This window comes from Scyliorhinus torazame, chromosome 7 (assembly GCF_047496885.1).
Source record: "Scyliorhinus torazame isolate Kashiwa2021f chromosome 7, sScyTor2.1, whole genome shotgun sequence".
NCBI lineage: Eukaryota > Metazoa > Chordata > Chondrichthyes > Carcharhiniformes > Scyliorhinidae > Scyliorhinus > Scyliorhinus torazame.
This window is the reverse complement of record NC_092713.1, coordinates 210,749,508-210,766,019: the sequence shown is the minus strand read 5'-3', so window position 1 is coordinate 210,766,019 and position 16,512 is coordinate 210,749,508. Positions and strand designations below refer to the sequence as shown.

At 43.6% G+C, this 16,512-nt stretch overlaps 1 protein-coding gene across 7 annotated transcripts in view; it reads right to left on the bottom strand.

Annotated features, from left to right (window-relative positions):
- The window catches only part of LOC140426821 (uncharacterized), a 416,125-nt gene that overhangs the window by 203,931 nt on the left and 195,682 nt on the right, over window positions 1-16,512 (bottom strand). For all 7 annotated transcript variants that reach the window (XR_011948298.1, XM_072512042.1, XM_072512041.1 and 4 more), the window contains 3 exons: window positions 12,955-14,734; window positions 7,957-8,078; window positions 1,055-1,142 (listed from right to left, as the gene is read on the bottom strand). Coding sequence is in view for 6 of the 7 variants with exons in the window: in XM_072512042.1 (XP_072368143.1) it covers window positions 1,055-1,142; window positions 7,957-8,078; window positions 12,955-14,734 (1,990 nt within the window). In the remaining variant the exon portion in view is untranslated. The remainder of the gene's footprint in view (window positions 1-1,054; window positions 1,143-7,956; window positions 8,079-12,954; window positions 14,735-16,512) is intronic.

Sequence of the window (16,512 nt, the reverse complement as noted above, 5' to 3'; positions counted from 1 at the left end):
AGACTGCACCCATGTTGTTATATGGGCTACATCCTTGGCAGCAGCCCCTAATGTTTATAAACTGTAAGGGCTGCCATTCCATCACTGTACAACTGGTGTGAGAGTATCGGAAACACATGGTGCACGGTATGCTGGGAGCTGCCATCATTTCTACATCCTGAGTCACTCCCAGGTGCCTTCGATTTTTGAGGGGTCGATGCGCCTGCAGGGATGGCTGCTTGAGGATAAGGGGTATCCACTGAAACACTGGCCAATGAGACCAATGCTTCCGCCTTAAAAGTTGTTCAGAGGAGAGGTGCAATGCTGCTTAAAACTCTACAAGCCAGCACGGTAGCATAAGTTGGGCAGCACGGTAGCACAAGTGGATAGCACTGTGGCTTCACAGCGCCAGGGTCCCAGGTTCGATTCCCCGCTGGGTCACTGTCTGTGCGGAGTCTGCACGTTCTCCCCATGTCTGCGTGGGTTTCCTCCGGGTGCTCCGGTTTCCTCCCACAGTCCAAAGATGTGCAGGTTAGGTGGATTGGCCATGATAAATTGCCCTTAGTGACCAAAAAGGTTAGGACGGGTTATTGGGTTACGGGGATAGGGTGGAAGTGAGGGCTTAAGTGGGTCGGTGCAGACTCGATGGGCCGAATGGCCTCCTTGTGCACTGTATGTTCTATGTTCTTATAGAACAGGCCATAGGGCAGCTGCTTGGTCCGCTCAGGTGGCTCACTACAGTACAATTCTAATGGGGTTTCACACATCATTGCAGCGTGTTGTGGCATTCACAATCTGGCAATGCAAAGATGTGATCCTTTGCTAGGACTGAACTAGAGGAGGATGAGAGCTCATTGAAGGGTGAAGACCTGGAGGTCGAGAAAACTCAGGAAGCTGCTGAGGGTCAGTAGGAGCATGATTACACCATGGAATGAAGAAAGAACAGACCAAAGATCTGTGCTAGTAGAATAAAATGTTAAAACTTTTGTTGTACTCAAAAAAACTGTTTTTAATTCTTGAAAGCCTCTGCACCTCAATTATTACTGCTAAATGCAATGAGATTACTACAGCTTACCTGAATAGGACTTGACAGATTGTGACATGGGACCAATGACTGTGCTTTGACGCTTCTTTACACATCTGGCTTCAGACTGTAGGGAGGACTGTAAAGAGAAAAATGTCAATTCAGTCTCATAGAACTTATTAACACCAGCAAATTTCAACAGTAAGTAATCAATTATAGGAATCTTCAAACCAGCCTCAATTCAGCATCAGTTTATTCCTCCTGGAGGGCGAAAGTTCCCATCTAACCAAGATACAAGCCTCATTTAACCAAAAGGATCTTCCACTTGGATAATAGACTGAGGCAACTCTCATGCATCCACACAACTTGGATTGAACTTCAGAGACTTGAAGCAACTTGGACAAGATGTCATCCTCTTGATTCTATATACAAAGCTGGAGTCAAAGCTATTGAGTAGAGATATAGTGCAATTTATCATCCAAATTGAAAGGACCAGTGCATTCCTGCAGGGTGAAAGAGAAACCTAGGAGTGTACATTCCTAAATAGGATTAGAGACTACTTGGCTACATTGATAGGAAACGCCAGAGGAAACCCTGGGTCAGGGTTTGTTAGACAAAGGCACAGTACATTTTAATTATCTAATTCTACTAAGACCAAATTATCAAAGTAAGAGAAAAGGCAGGAATGGATCTGGGCTAGAAGAGTAAAATTTGACATCTGTTAAGACTGGGGCAACCGATTAATTAAGAAGACTGTGGGGAATGGTCTCAGTAAGACATGAAGCACCATTTTGTCTTAGTATTTGATGCTCTGCGCTGAGTCTAACTTTTGATAAGTAGATGGTAAATTCTTTAGTGAGTTCATTGATGCAGTCTTTACTTTTGCAATTCCACATATCCATTATTCATCTTCTAATTTCAAGGATTAGTTGGTGACAATCATAACTTGATGGAGATGAGGAGCCTCTGGAGTCATCCATACGTCAGAAAATGCTGAATTTCCACGGGATGCGCAGGGAGATCTGGTAGAGATCCTCGAGGGTCTGCGTGCCATGGTCTCTGTCATGGAGGAGTCCTTGTGGCGCATGAGCGCTTTTGGGACCCTGAACTCCGGGCACACTGTAGCCACTTAAAATGGCCAACTCTCGATTCAAAATGGCGAACGGCAAAGGCTGATGGGAAAGTCAGCCAACAGGACAAAAACGAGCAGCTGCAGGTTGGCTGTGTATTTACCTCTGGAAAGGGCAGGCAAGATCGATACCAGCAACCACCAGCATAACAAAACGCCAGCCATCTGCATACTAATAAGCAATCCCCGGGAACAATAAGCAACATTTAGACACACAAAGCAAAACCAGACTCTTCGGCGCCAGCAGAAGCCTACACAAAAGGAGGTGAACGACCACCTCAAGACCGCCCATCGATCAGGGAACCGCTCCAGCATTGGAGAAAATCGAACCAAGTAATTGGGACAAAGTCCAATCACTTGGAACCAGGTACAGGGTCCACCCCGAAAGGCGGGAAGCCCCTGGGGACTATAAGAATTGAGCCCCAAGTTCAAGGCGCTCTCTTCCAGCCCTCTTCCACCTCTCTTCAACTGCTTCCAGCTCTCTTAACTCTTCAACAGCCGCTCAAGAACTGTAAGTCTTACTTCAACGCTCGCTACGAGATAGGCGTTCCTAGCTATCAATTTTTACCTACTTCGAATCCCGCAGGCTCAGAACCCGAACGAAAAGCCATTCGTTTCCCTGACCTGGTGGACCAGTTCCAAGTTAAGTATTGGCCTGTTAGCTGTAGAAGTAGCTTAGACGTAGAATTTATGCATGAGTAGTGATTACTGTGTATAATAAATGTGCTTTGATTTAAATCTTACTAATCGGTGTATTGGATTATTGATCATTACTCGGACTTGAACCACGTGGCGGTATCATAAAGAGACCTGGCGACTCAAGAGCAAAGGTGATAAAACAGCAATTAAACTAAGGCAAAGTTAGCAACAACACAGCCTCATCCATTGAGAGATTAGCAACTCTCAGCGAGGCAGCGCCAGGAGTTCAGTAATGTGCTACTGGGGTTGTGCATGGACCTGAAAACCCTCAGAGTCACACTGACCTCAAGAGATCAATGCCTGTGTGGGAGACGATGGTGCCAACCAGTGTCTCTCATGGTTGCCCATTCTTCATCGGTGAGCAAGAAGATGAGGATTCACCTCAGAATGGTGGGCGAGATGGTCGCCGTTTTTGTGGATTCCTCTCTCAGAGCACCAGCTCCTCCATCCCAGGAGTTGCAGCAACTGAGAATTGCCTGGCCATGTCGTCGAGTGTACTTCCCCATTGATGCCTGCTCGGGCCCCGCCGATCAAAGGATGGCTGCCACAGTCAGCTGTGCTACCAGGGCAACTGGAACAGCAACTTGCCTCCAATACCACTGTCAATGAGGGGGGAGCACCTAGGCATAGCATCCGAAAGCAGTAAACTTAAGACACATTAGGTACAAGCAGGGGTCCCGCACTGGGTGCTTTTCATTTTTTGGAGATGGCAATGTTAGTTTACAATCAGTGCAGATCAACTATTTTGTGTATATCTCTGAAGTTATGACCTTAAATATTATACACTATTCCTGCCAGGTGTGTCTCGTATGCTGCATTGGTGTCAGATTAATCACTGCCTGATCAGAAATGTCCAGGCTTTATTGGGTGTGAGTGGCCTCATGGAATGGATGAGTGTTATATGCCTGGGATGATGATATTGCCCACCAGGGCTGCTGAAAGGAAGGTCCTGCAAGCTTATATGAGGAAAAGTTGGTGTCCCTGCTCTCCTGGAGGTTCCGCATAGCTTCCTCACCCACCTCTCCCTCTGGTTGCCTCACATCAGCATTGGAGCCCTCATCTGTGGCTACAGCCACTGCTTCATCATCCTCCTGCTCAAGAGGCTTCCCCTAGAGAGTGAGAGTGAAACTGCTAAGAGCGCAGCAGACTATCACAATCGCTTTGGCAGTTACTGTAGGGCACCCCCCCAGATCAGTCAAGGTATCGGAATCTTATCTTCAGCAGACTGATGGTCCTTTCCACCACTGCCCTTGTGGATACATGGTAGTGGTTGTATCTCTCCTCTACGTCAATTGTTGGGCCTCTGAAAGGTGACATCAACCAACTTTTCAGTGGGAATCCTTGTCACAGATCAACCATCCATCTAGACAAGCTGAAGCAGTGAAGAGCCAGAAACCTGCAAGTGATGCAGAATGTATGAATCGTGGAAATTGCCAGGGTACCGAACGCACACCTGTAGGATCTAGGTTGTGTGGCCACACACAATCTGTACAGACATCGAGTGAGCGCTCTTCCTGTTCACAAAAGCTCCTGCTTCCAATATTTGGGGGAACCCACATGAAACCTCTTGCCCGCACAACCTTGTTGATCTGGTCTGTCCTGAAATGGATGAATCTGCTCACATGCCTGAACAGTGCGTCAGTTGCCAGCTTAACGCGGCTGTGTGCAGCTGACTGTGATACTCCACAGAAATCACCCATAATGCCCTGGAATGATCCAGATCCAAAAACATTTAGTGCCATTGTTACCATCAGAGCAACAGGCATTGGGTGTCCTGCCTTACAATTGGAGGCCATCTCAGATCCTATTACCTGGCAGATGCTCGTGACTGCTTCTTTTCATGGCCGGAGCCTCCTGTAGCACAAGGTAATTGGACCACTGCCTATAAGCCCTAACAGCTGGGTTTTCTCCAGGGGCTGTCTTCGTGCCCTCCTTGATCGCCCTGACCATCCTGTGCATGGACCTCTGCCAGGGTGAGGTGCCAGCCAACAGAAAACTGTTCCAGACTCTGATGAAGTCTCAACACACAAGAGACTCTGTCCACATCACCTCACCTCACCCCTACAAATGCCTAATTACTCAGCCAGTCGCCAGCAGGGGTTTTTTATCCTTCACTTAAATTTAAACATTAATTTTCTGATTGCCTGTGCAACAAGCTTAATATCGCACAGGCAATGTTAAATTCCAGTCGATTGAGGTTTTAATCCCCTAAATCACTCTGATAATCGTCAGGTGCATGCCTGATCTGCATGTGCACACCCCTAGCGAAATATCGTATGAGTGCACAATGACGTCGGGATGTGCACCTGACGTCTTTACACAGTATTTAGCAGACTTCCGGGGCAAGCTCGCACCTGCCTGGGAAACTAAAATTCTACCCCTATAGGTTGCAGGTTTTAGTCCACTCCAAGACTTAAACATAAAAATTAAGACTGACACAGTACTGAGGGAATGCAGCACTGCTGGAGCTGCCATCTTTTGGATAAGGCATGAAAGTGAAGACTAGTTTGCTGTGTCAGGTGGACTTTAAAGATCCAATAGCACTATTTCAAAGAAAAGCAAGGCTGTTTATCCGCAGTCTGCTAATAAAATATTTATTCCTTACTAAATAAATTATCTGGTCTTTATAACATTACTGGTTGTGGGAGCTTGCTATGCACAAAATTCTGGACCTGTGTGCTGCATTTCAACCGTCACTATACTCAATAGTACTCCATTTGCAGTGAAGTGCTTTGAGACGCCTCCATACCATCTCCCCTCCTTGCGTCCTCACATGCCGTTCTTCCAAACCCCTGTGATGCGCTCCCATGCCTCTTCCCATGCCATCCATCCCCACACGCAATTTCCCAACATTTTTGCATGTAGACTGCGATCAAGATAATGCACATGAATAATAGTTTCAACAATGGTAGGGCATTAGCTGTGTGTGCATATTCATAGGAAGGCCTTAATGAGATTTACTTCCACAATTTTAAGGTATTTTCATTTGTTTCTACTATTATGTTGGTCTTCATGAACCCTTTTGTACTTCTCAGCATGGTATCCTCACAACTATCTCGTATAGTAGCATCGTTACTTCAGTAGCCATAAATCAGCAGATTGATTAGTTACTAGACTGTTCTATCATGTGCCTGCAAAGTCATGTTTCCTAGCTTTTATATGTAATTTGTTAGCCCTCTACCCATCAAATTTAGCAACACTGCCAGAATATTCAAATGTGTTTCCATCTTTTCTCAAGCCTGCAAAGACTTTCTTCCTTCTGTTCTAACACTTCCCTTTTCGTGTCCACGTAGTCTGCGCAAATTCAATCTACTAATTATGGTAATGAGCTGATCACAAACTGAACACTAACAACACACTTCACATTTTGGGTGACGTTTGCATCTAAAAGTCTGGGAGTAAACTGTCCCTATCTGAAAATTTACTCTATAAATTTCATTTCGGCGCAATGTAACCAGGTGGTGACAGAGTCCCGCAGTGCGCGAGATTGGACGGGTGTTTCCTGGCACTCAAGAGCACTGAGAAACACCACACTATCAAATGCCCATTTAAGTAGATTGGGCCTCAGAACTCCCCGACGAGGCCATTTGCCCATTTTCTGCACTGAGGAGCTCCACTCGCCAGAACGCCTCAGTGCAGGGAGAGCTCAGGACTCCATTTTTAAATGACATCCCGATCTTTTGAGCCCCCGACGAGACCTCTGGCGCTTATTAGAGTGAGACTAGCTGTCTCACTCTAATAAGCAGATTTGCCAAAAAGTGATCCCGTCCACAATGGTCGGGATTCATATTGTGACATCTTGCGAGATCTCGCGAGGCATGGCGACCCGGGTAGATTCCGTAAGTGGGATCTCCCGGCATCTACCGGTCGCGTTGCGTCGCTTTTTGGGTGCAACGTGACCGATAGCTCCTGCCCATAATCTCTGCTCAAGGCGGACATAAACGTTACCGCACAGAAGGAAGCCATTTGGCCCATCCTGGCCATGCCAGCCCGAGGATACCTGGGTGCCTTTTCTAATCCCTACTTCCTGCACCCGGTCCATAGCCCTGCAGTTTACAGCACTTAAGGTGCAGATCCAGGTACTTTTTAAAAGAGTTTAGGGTCTCTGCCACAACCACCAACTCGAGCAGCGAATTCCAAACACCCACTACCCTCTGCGTAAAAATGTTCTTCGCCATGTCCTCTCTACACCTTCTGCCACTTACCTTCCCTTAGCCTTCTTTGTTCCAACGAAAATAACCCCAACCTATCCAATCTCTCCAAGTAGCTACTGGCAACATTCTAGAGCAATTATGTCCTTCCTGTAATGAGATGACCAGAACTGCACACAATACTTTGGTTGTGGTCTCACCAGTGTTTCACACAATTCCAACATTATATCCTTACTTTTATATTCTACACCTCTGCCAATGAAGGAGAGCATTCCATATGCTTTCTTTACAACCTTGTCTACTTGAACTGCTGCATTTAGGGATAAGTGTGCACGCCAAGATCTCTCACTTCATTTACCCCTCTCAGTATATTCCCATTTATTGTGTACTCCCTATAATTGTTTGACCTCCCCAAATGCATGACCTCACACTTCTCTGTTAAAATCCATCTGCCAATTTATCGCCCATTCCCCAACCCTTCTATATCATTTTGGAAATTATTGCTATCCTCTAGACTACCCACTACTCAGCCAATCTTTGTGATGTCTGTAAATTTCCCAATCGTGCCCCCATATTCACGTTCAAATCATTAATATATAACGCAAACAATACGGCTCCCAATACCAAGCCCCATGGAACACCACTTGAAACAACTTTCCATTAGCAAGGGCATTCATCGAACATTAATGTACAACAATTTACAAAATATTGTGATGTTGTAGCACACTTGCTTTTCCTACTGTGTGACATGAATTGTGGAAACAATAACCTTCCATCTAATGGCAAAAATGTACTACAATGATACAATTTAAATGATAGGTTTCACATGACCGGAGTTCTCAAAATTCACAGCAAAAATCTTGGGGACTTGTAGAATCTTGCACCACTGCTAAACCTATGTAGCTTTTCCCAATTGTTCAATTTGTGAAATATCTTTAAAAAAGTATATGTATATTTTTAAGTCAGACACATGCCTTTAATGAGCGACGGAGGACTTGTTTGAATTTCTTTTTTGGAATAAAAAGCTGATCAAAATCTTCTGTTGATTCTAACAGCTTCTTAGTTGGTTTTCTCTGACGCTTTCCTTCAGAATTTTCTGTAACAGAGTAAATAGAACACTATTACATAACTTTTTTCTATCACCTGGAAACGGAGTGGAACTTAAAACTGACAGTGCAAAATAAACAAATTAATTTAACCGTTCATTGAGGAAGTATTAAAATTTGCATTTATTCCAGCATGAAAAGTTGACGTGATTATACCCAACATGATAGATTCTTGACATTTCATCATCCAAAAATAAAATGGAATGTGGAAGATTTATATAATTAATTGTATTATGAGTTTTGATTTACAATGAAAACAACAGGATAAGTTCAGAGGTGGTGCTCTTGAAATTACACAACTAACCCTAAAGGAGGATCATTTGACACTCCAGGGCTGTCCTGTGATTTACGCTCCCATTGAAGGATGTGCCATGCCGGGAATGCAACCTTCCTTACTTTGTAACATCTTAGCTTTGCCGCTTGCAGAGATTGTACATCAAAGATCTCTCTATAAATATAGATCAAGTTTATCTTTCTTGCAAAAATATACCTCACATATGATGATGGCTGATTGAACAACCAGAAGAATAATCTCTGTCACACGTTTTTCCAACTGTAATCCCTAATATTCACATTTTGCATCCCACAGAAATGATTATTCAAAGAACATCCAAGGCAAGAGAACAAATAAAAACATCACCAATATGGATTTTCATGATGCCTGATGCTATTGCAGGATCTAATGGTATAGTAGAGGTGTAAGCTAAACAGCCACAGTTATGATTGTGGCATTAGCATACAAAATGTTTCAATTTCCTATTCTTAGCCTTCAAAATAGAAATATTTCTGGAAATCAACAATATTGTAATCTCCAAATGCTAAAATACCTGCTTTACATACAAACATATCAAATAGGAGCAGAAGTAGGCCATTAGACTCCTTGAACCTGCTCCGCCATTCAATAAGATAGTGGCTGATCTGTATGTGTTGAGTTCCACATTCCCCATCTACCAGCAGTAAACTTTGATTTCCTTTTTAACAGGAATCTATCTAATTCCGCCTTAAAAATATTCAGTGATGATTTAGTTCCCTAATTAACAAATTTCTATCAGAGGGTTGTACGACTTTGGGGCTCTCTGCCTCAGAAAGCGGTGGAAGCGAGGTCACTTACAAGAGGAAACATCCTTTCAATCTCCACCATGTCAATACTGTTCAGGATTTTAAATATTTCAATTATTTGGCAAAAATTAAGCCCAGCCTTTCCAACCTTTCCTCATAAGACAACCTCCTCTGAACAGCTATTTACATCCTTCCTTAAATAAGGAGACCAAAACGGCACAGTATTCGAGATGTGTTCTTACAAATGCCCCGAATACCTGAAGCATAACATCCTTACTTTTATGTTTGATTCCTCTTTCAATAAAGGATGGCATCCATTAGCCTTCTTGATTACATGCTGCACCTATATAGAACACCTAATTCTCTCTGCAGCTCGGCATTCTGCAGTCTTTCTCCATTTCAGTAATACTGTTTTCTTATTCTTCCTGCTAAAGTGAACAACTTCATTCATTCACATATCATATTCCATCTGACAAAGATTTGCCCACTCACTTCTAAATTGGTCCTGTCACAGCCATACCATCAACTGGAAACTCTGGGGGCTGCTAGAAATCTAATTATTGAGTACAGAAACAAGCTATTGGGTAATCTCGACTGTGGTATTGTTGAAAAAAGAGAGACATCCTGTTGGAAGTTTTTTATCTTGCACTCAGCAGGACATATTTGCAAGAATACCAAATTGCAAACAGAACAATTTATACTGCATGAGAAGAGGGTTCTGGTTGGTTGGCAAGTGGTTCTGGTTGGCAGAGACATTACCATGAGAATGTACCAGGGAATAGTTAACTGCCAAACTTTTGGTTAAATTCAAACCAGGCAGGTCAATATTGACTGGTGCGTCATATCAAACGACTGTCCCTTCAGGTGTTCACAATAGGCAACGTACTGACCGTAATCAATCAGCCCATGCTTGCAAAACTCAGAACACAAGTGCCCAACATTAGACGTGCTTCTGTGATTGGACAACTTGCTAGTCAATCCTGAATGTGTTAAGAATCACGCTGACAACCAATTTAAGCTTATCAGTCGGTTTGCTAGGTCGCTAGACGCTACGTATTTTCGAGCACAGTCTGTCTCCTCTGCAAACAGAAAGAACATGTTCATGCACTGCACCTTTTTCAACTAAGAAAGCTTGTGGGGGGACAGCCATTCCCTGGTTCATTCGCCATGGCAGTGCCTTAACCAATCAGGAGTCGGCCTGCCTGGTCATATGTAGTCCAGACCAGGTAAGAATAGCGGTTTTCCTTTCCTAAAGGACATTAGTGAACAAAATGGATTTTTATGATAACCATGGTTTCATGGTCATCTTTAGACTTTATTGCCAGATTTTTTTAAAATTAAAAATTCACCATCTGCCATGCTGGGATTCGAACCTCGGTCCCCAGAGCATTACCCTGTGACTCTGAAATACTAGTCCAGTGACAATACCACTAAATACTGTCTCCTCCAATTTATTTGCTCCCCCAATATTTGTCTCAATTATGTCTTGTAGGTCAGACCAGGCAATGTTGGCAGATTTCCTTTCCTAAAGGGCATAGGGAACCAAATCAATTTTTAGAGCAATTGATGATTGTTTCATGGTCACCATCACTATCCAGATTTAATTAATTGAACTTAAATTCTGCTAGCTGTTTTGGTAGGATTTGAACCCATCTCTCAAGAGCATTAGCCTGGGTTTCTACATTACTAATGCAGTGACATTACTACTATGCCACTGCCGCCCCAGATTATTTGTTCCCAATATTTGCCTCAATAACATCTTGAGGTTGTGAGCTCTACTTTCTAACCACTCTGGCACAGAAATTTCTGCACTTTTCTCTGTTTGATTTATTAGTAACTATCTTGTTTTTTGGACCCAACTTTTGGACTTCACCACAAGTGCAACTGTTCAAGATGGCAGCTCACCCTTTGACAAGGGCAATTAGGGATGGGCAATAAATGCTGGCCTAGATAGCGAAGCCCACATCCAGTGAATGAATAAAAAGGAACAAGTGGAAATATTTTCTTCACACCCAAACTGTTCATCCAGGTCTCCTCAAGTCTTCTCATTTCCAAATAAAATGCTCCGTACTGATGCAATCTTTCCCAATAGCTGTAAGATGGCAGTTCTGGTATGACCCTTTTAAATTGACCTCACGCTTTTTCCAGTGCTTATATGCCTATTTCAATATATGCCGACCAGAACTGTGGAACGGTGCACAGTACCCTATACAAGTTTAACATAACTTCAGTACCTTTAAATTCACCCCAAAATTAAAACCATCACCTACAACTTAGAAAATAAGAAACTGAATGAGATATGAGAGAAAAGCCAACAAATTGATTTAAAATACTAACAGTTTATTTTTAGAGGATTTTTTTTGCAGTTAAATATTAAAATGAGACCATGCATGCTAATAGCACAGCCACATTATTTCCATCCATATTATCCAATGCAAAAGTGGGAGACCTAGAAAGATGGATGACCAATTTTCCAAGTCACACTCACATAAGGTTCACAAGCACTGCCAACTGCACTTCATTAAAATTTACTCCAATCTCTAATCTTGGCTGAGCCATCAGCTACATCAAACTCATTTCATAGAATTCCCTCCCTTGAAATGTCTGGGCAGCACGATAGCACTGTTGCTTCACAGTGCCAGAGTCCCAGGTTCGATTCGCGGGTTGGGTCACTGTGTGGAGTCTGCACGTTCTCCCAGTGTCTGTGTGGGTTTCCTCCGGGTGCTCTGGTTTCCTCCCGCAAGTACCGAAAGACATGCTGTTAGGTGAATTGGACATTCTGAATTCTCCCTCCGTGTAACCAAACAGACGCCGGAATGTGGCGACTAGGGGCTTTTCACAGTAACTTCATTGCAGTGTTGATGTAAGCCTACATGTGACAATAATGATTATCTCTTACTGTTAAAAAAGTATTTTTGACTCAAGCTATCTCTCACTTCCCCTAAATCTCCCACCATTGTTCAACATCAATTTCTTGCTACCTCCATCAATTTCATGCTATTTTTGTTCCCAAATCCATAAAACATAGACATAGATTTTTCAGTGCAGAAGGAGGACATTTGGTCCATCAAGTCTGCACCGACCCTTGGAAAGAATGCCCCACACCTCTACCCTATCCCCACCTAACCTTTTTGGGCACCAAGGGCAATTTTGCATGGCCAACCCATCTAACCTGCACATCTTTGGACAGTGACCCAAGCCGGGAACCTGGGACCCTGGAGCTGTGAAGCAACTATGCTAACCACTGTGCTACCGTGCTGACCCCTGCACAATAACCTCTGTGCTAAAGTAACCATTACTATGCTTGCCTCCAAGGGGCAACATCTTCATTACTTTTTCTGTTGGCTATTAAATTGGGAAATGTACAAAAACTAATCTATTATGTCCCGATGTTAAAGGAAATATTTGTTGTTGGTGATTTGTGAAAATAAAATGAGAATTCAAGGGACACAGCTGGACATGCAATTTGGGATGGCAACTGTTTGTTTATATTATTTTGTTTTAATTATGCAGACACAATCCTGATGGCAGAGGAGTACAATTTCATTTTAACCGGTGACTCTAAAATTTGAGAAATACACTATAACAATGCCATTAAGGACATGCTGGCAGCTATGGGGAAACAAGTGTTTATTTCAAACGAGAGTGTACATTTATAGATCTACAAATAAATCTTATATGCCCTTTTCAAAATATGCTGACCAGAACTGTGGAACTGTTTAAGTCTTCCAAGAATGTGGTTTTTGGTAAGGTATGAATTAATTTCACTCTAGAACTTGCATGGAATACAATGAAAAATGTTCCTACCCGGTGAAGTGGACAGTTGTGTAAGCATTGTTTCTGCTTTATCTCCAAGAGCCGGTTGTGGAGTAGGATAAATCTGTCGAGTATTCAGATAGTTTCTATGTTTCCATCTCCTCTTAACAATACTGCTTGTTTTAAACTGCTGTGATCCTACTTGCTGTGTTGAACCTTTTAAGGCTACGGGCAGAGGGACTTCTACTGCTGGTATAGGCTGGTTACATTCTATTGCTGGAGTAGACAGGGTCTCTGTTGCAGGTGAGAACTGGAGCCGTTCCTTTGCAGATAAGAACTGAGACTGATCATCTGTAGTCATGGAGTGGGACAGTTCTGCTGCAGGCATGGACTGACATTGCTCTGCCACATGAATGTACTGGGATTGTTTCCCTGCTGGTATGGATTGGGATTGTTTCCCTGCTGGTGAGAACTGGGTTTGCTCCTCTACTGGCATAGACTGGGATTGTTCGCCTGCTGGCATGTTTTGGAATTTCTTCATTGCCGTTGTGGATTGAGAATTTTCTGTTGCACGGATGGTCTGGGTCTTTTGTGTTGCAGGCACTAACTGGGAGCTTTCTGTTGGAGGCGCAAACTGGCATGTCTCCATTGCAAGCATAGACCGTGGTTTCACCACTGTGGGTACAATCTGAGATTTTTCCACTGCAAGCACAGACTGTGGGTTCACCATTGCAAGCATGGACTGAACTATCTCCACTGCAGTCTTGAACTGAGCTTTCCCCAGTGCAGGCATGGACTGAGCTTTCTCCAGTGCAGGCATGGACTGAGCTTTCTCCAGTGCAGGCATGGACTGAGATTTCTCCGCTGTGGTCATGGGCTGGAATTTCTCCACTGCAGCCATGGGCTGGGATTTCTCCACTGCAGCCATGGGCTGGGATTTCTCCACTGCAGCCATGGGCTGGGATTCCTCCACTGCAGCCATGGGCTGGGATTTCTCCACCGGACTAATGGACTGGGATTTCTGCACTGCAACCATGGTCTGGAATTTCTCCAGTGCAGCCATGGGCTGAGATTTCTCCACTGGACTCATGGACTGGGATTTCTGCACTGCAACCATGGACTGGGATTTCTCCATTACAAGCACAGACTGGGATTTCTCCACTGCAGACATGGACTGGGATTTCTCCACTGCAGCCATGGTCTGGGATTTCTCCACTGGACTCTTGGACTGGGATTTCTGCACTGCAACCATGGATTGGTATTTCTCCATTACAAGCACAGACTGGGATTTCTCCACTGCAGCCATGAACTGAGATTTATCCACTGCAGACATGGGCTGGAATTTCTCCATTACAAGCACAGACTGGGATTTCTCCACTGCAGACATGGACTGGGATTTCTCCATTACAAGCACAGATTGGGGTTTTTCCACTGTGGCCATGGACTCAGATTTCTCCACTGAAGGTAGGAACTGAGATCTCTCCATTGCAAATATGGCCTGTGCTTTCGCCAGTGGAGGACCAAACAAACACTGTTTCACTGTAGGTGCGGATATAGTTGGTTTCAATGTAGATGTAGTAAGAGCTAGTTGCGCTACAGGTGAAGAAAGCCGTTGGACTGCTAAAGGCATAGGCATGGCTTGGCATATTATAGATCTTGATATGACAGAGTCTATTGTAGCCATAGATGGGGCTATTTCTTGGACAGGAGCTATCTGTGGGCAATTCAAATTCTTTTTGCGTCGCCGCCGTTTCTTTGATTCAGTACTGCAGCTTCGAGAATCTTGCAATTCTGTTTGATGGGGGGGTTTTTCCAAACAGTCTGTTGTGCCCTATGAAATAAAATGCAAAGAAATAATTATTGTTTTGGAACTATTAAAGAGGTTTAAAATTGCTTACAGCACACAAAGTATAGATTATATTGTGACCAGCAAACAAGACATTACTGTTTACGCTCCAAGTATAATCTCAACATTTTTCTGATCAGTTCTGCAACTAAGACTGCATTTTGTACTCAACCAGAAGTTATCTCCTTTTCATATTTATAGTTCCTAATTAAAAAGCCCCAAATCAATGCTCACTTTTCTCCAACTATCTCATCTCCTCCAGCCTTCCCTATTTCACCATGCTCCTGTAAAATATTAATTCTCTCCGACTGACAGTGTTCAACCTGGCTTTTACTCCAGAGTTTTGGAAGAGTTCTGATTTATGAAGGACGGAAGATGAGAGTCTGGCCAGAGGAATGTTGGAATAGTCAGGTCTAAATACAAGAAAGGCTTGAATGAGGGTTTGAATTAGTCTTTAACATGACCATTGACTCTCTTTTTTTCTTGTGTCCATGGTATATTTGTCAATATCTCCTGAGCTCCCACCTACCCCTGGCCGTCCTACTGAACCTCCTCTCCAACTATATACTCCATCACATTTCTGCCCCTTTTCATCTCTGAAGAAGTCATACAGATTCAAAATGTTAATTCTATTTCTCTCTCCACAGATGCTGCCAGACCGAAATTGGAAAGATATTAAAGCAAAAAGTGCAGAGGATACTGGAAGTCTGCAGAGGGATTTGGATAGGCTAAGTGAATGGGCTAGGGTCTGGCAGATGGAATACAATGTTGACAAATGTGAGGTTATCCATTTTGGTAGGAATAACAGCAAAAGGGATTATTATTTAAATGATAAAATATTAAAACATGCTGCTGTGCAGAGAGACCTGGGTGTGCTAGTGCATGAGTCGCAGAAAGTTGGTTTTCAGGTGCAACAGGTGATTAAGAAGGCAAATGGAATTTTGTCCTTCATTGCTAGAGGGATGGAGTTTAAGACTAGGGAGGTTATGCTGCAATTGTATAAGGTATTAGTGAGGCCACACCTGGAGTATTGTGTTCAGTTCTGGTCTCCTTACTTGAGAAAGGACGTACTGGCACTGGAGGGTGTGCAGAGGAGATTCACTAGGTTAATCCCAGAGCTGAAGGGGTTGGATTACGAGGAGAGGTTGAGTAGACTGGGACTGTACTCGTTGGAATTTAGAAGGATGAGGGGGGATCTTATAGAAACATATAAGATTATGAAGGGAATAGATAGGATAGATGCGGGCAGGTTGTTTCCACTGGCTGGTGAAAGCAGAACTAGGGGGCATAGCCTCAAAATAAGGGGAAGTAGATTTAGGACTGAGTTTAGGAGGAACTTCTTCACCCAAAGGATTGTGAATCTATGGAATTCCTTGCCCAGTGAAGCAGTAGAGGCTCCTTCATTAAATGTTTTTAAGATAAAGATAGATAGTTTTTTGAAGAATAAAGGGATTAAGGGTTATGGTGTTCGGGCCGGAAAGTGGAGCTGAGTCCACAAAAGATCAGCCATGATCTCATTGAATGGTGGAGCAGGCTCGAGGGGCCAGATGGCATACTCCTGCTCCTAGTTCTTATATTAGAGAACGATGGTAGGTCAACCATGTCAAAGACTATGGACAGTAGAATGATGGGGAGGGAATTATGACTTTCACATCAAATTAAATTAGTGACTTTGATATGAGCAGTTTCAGTACTGTGGCAACGACAGTAATTAGATGGGGATTGGGGGGGGGGGGGGGGGGGATTCAAACTAGTTCTGGGAA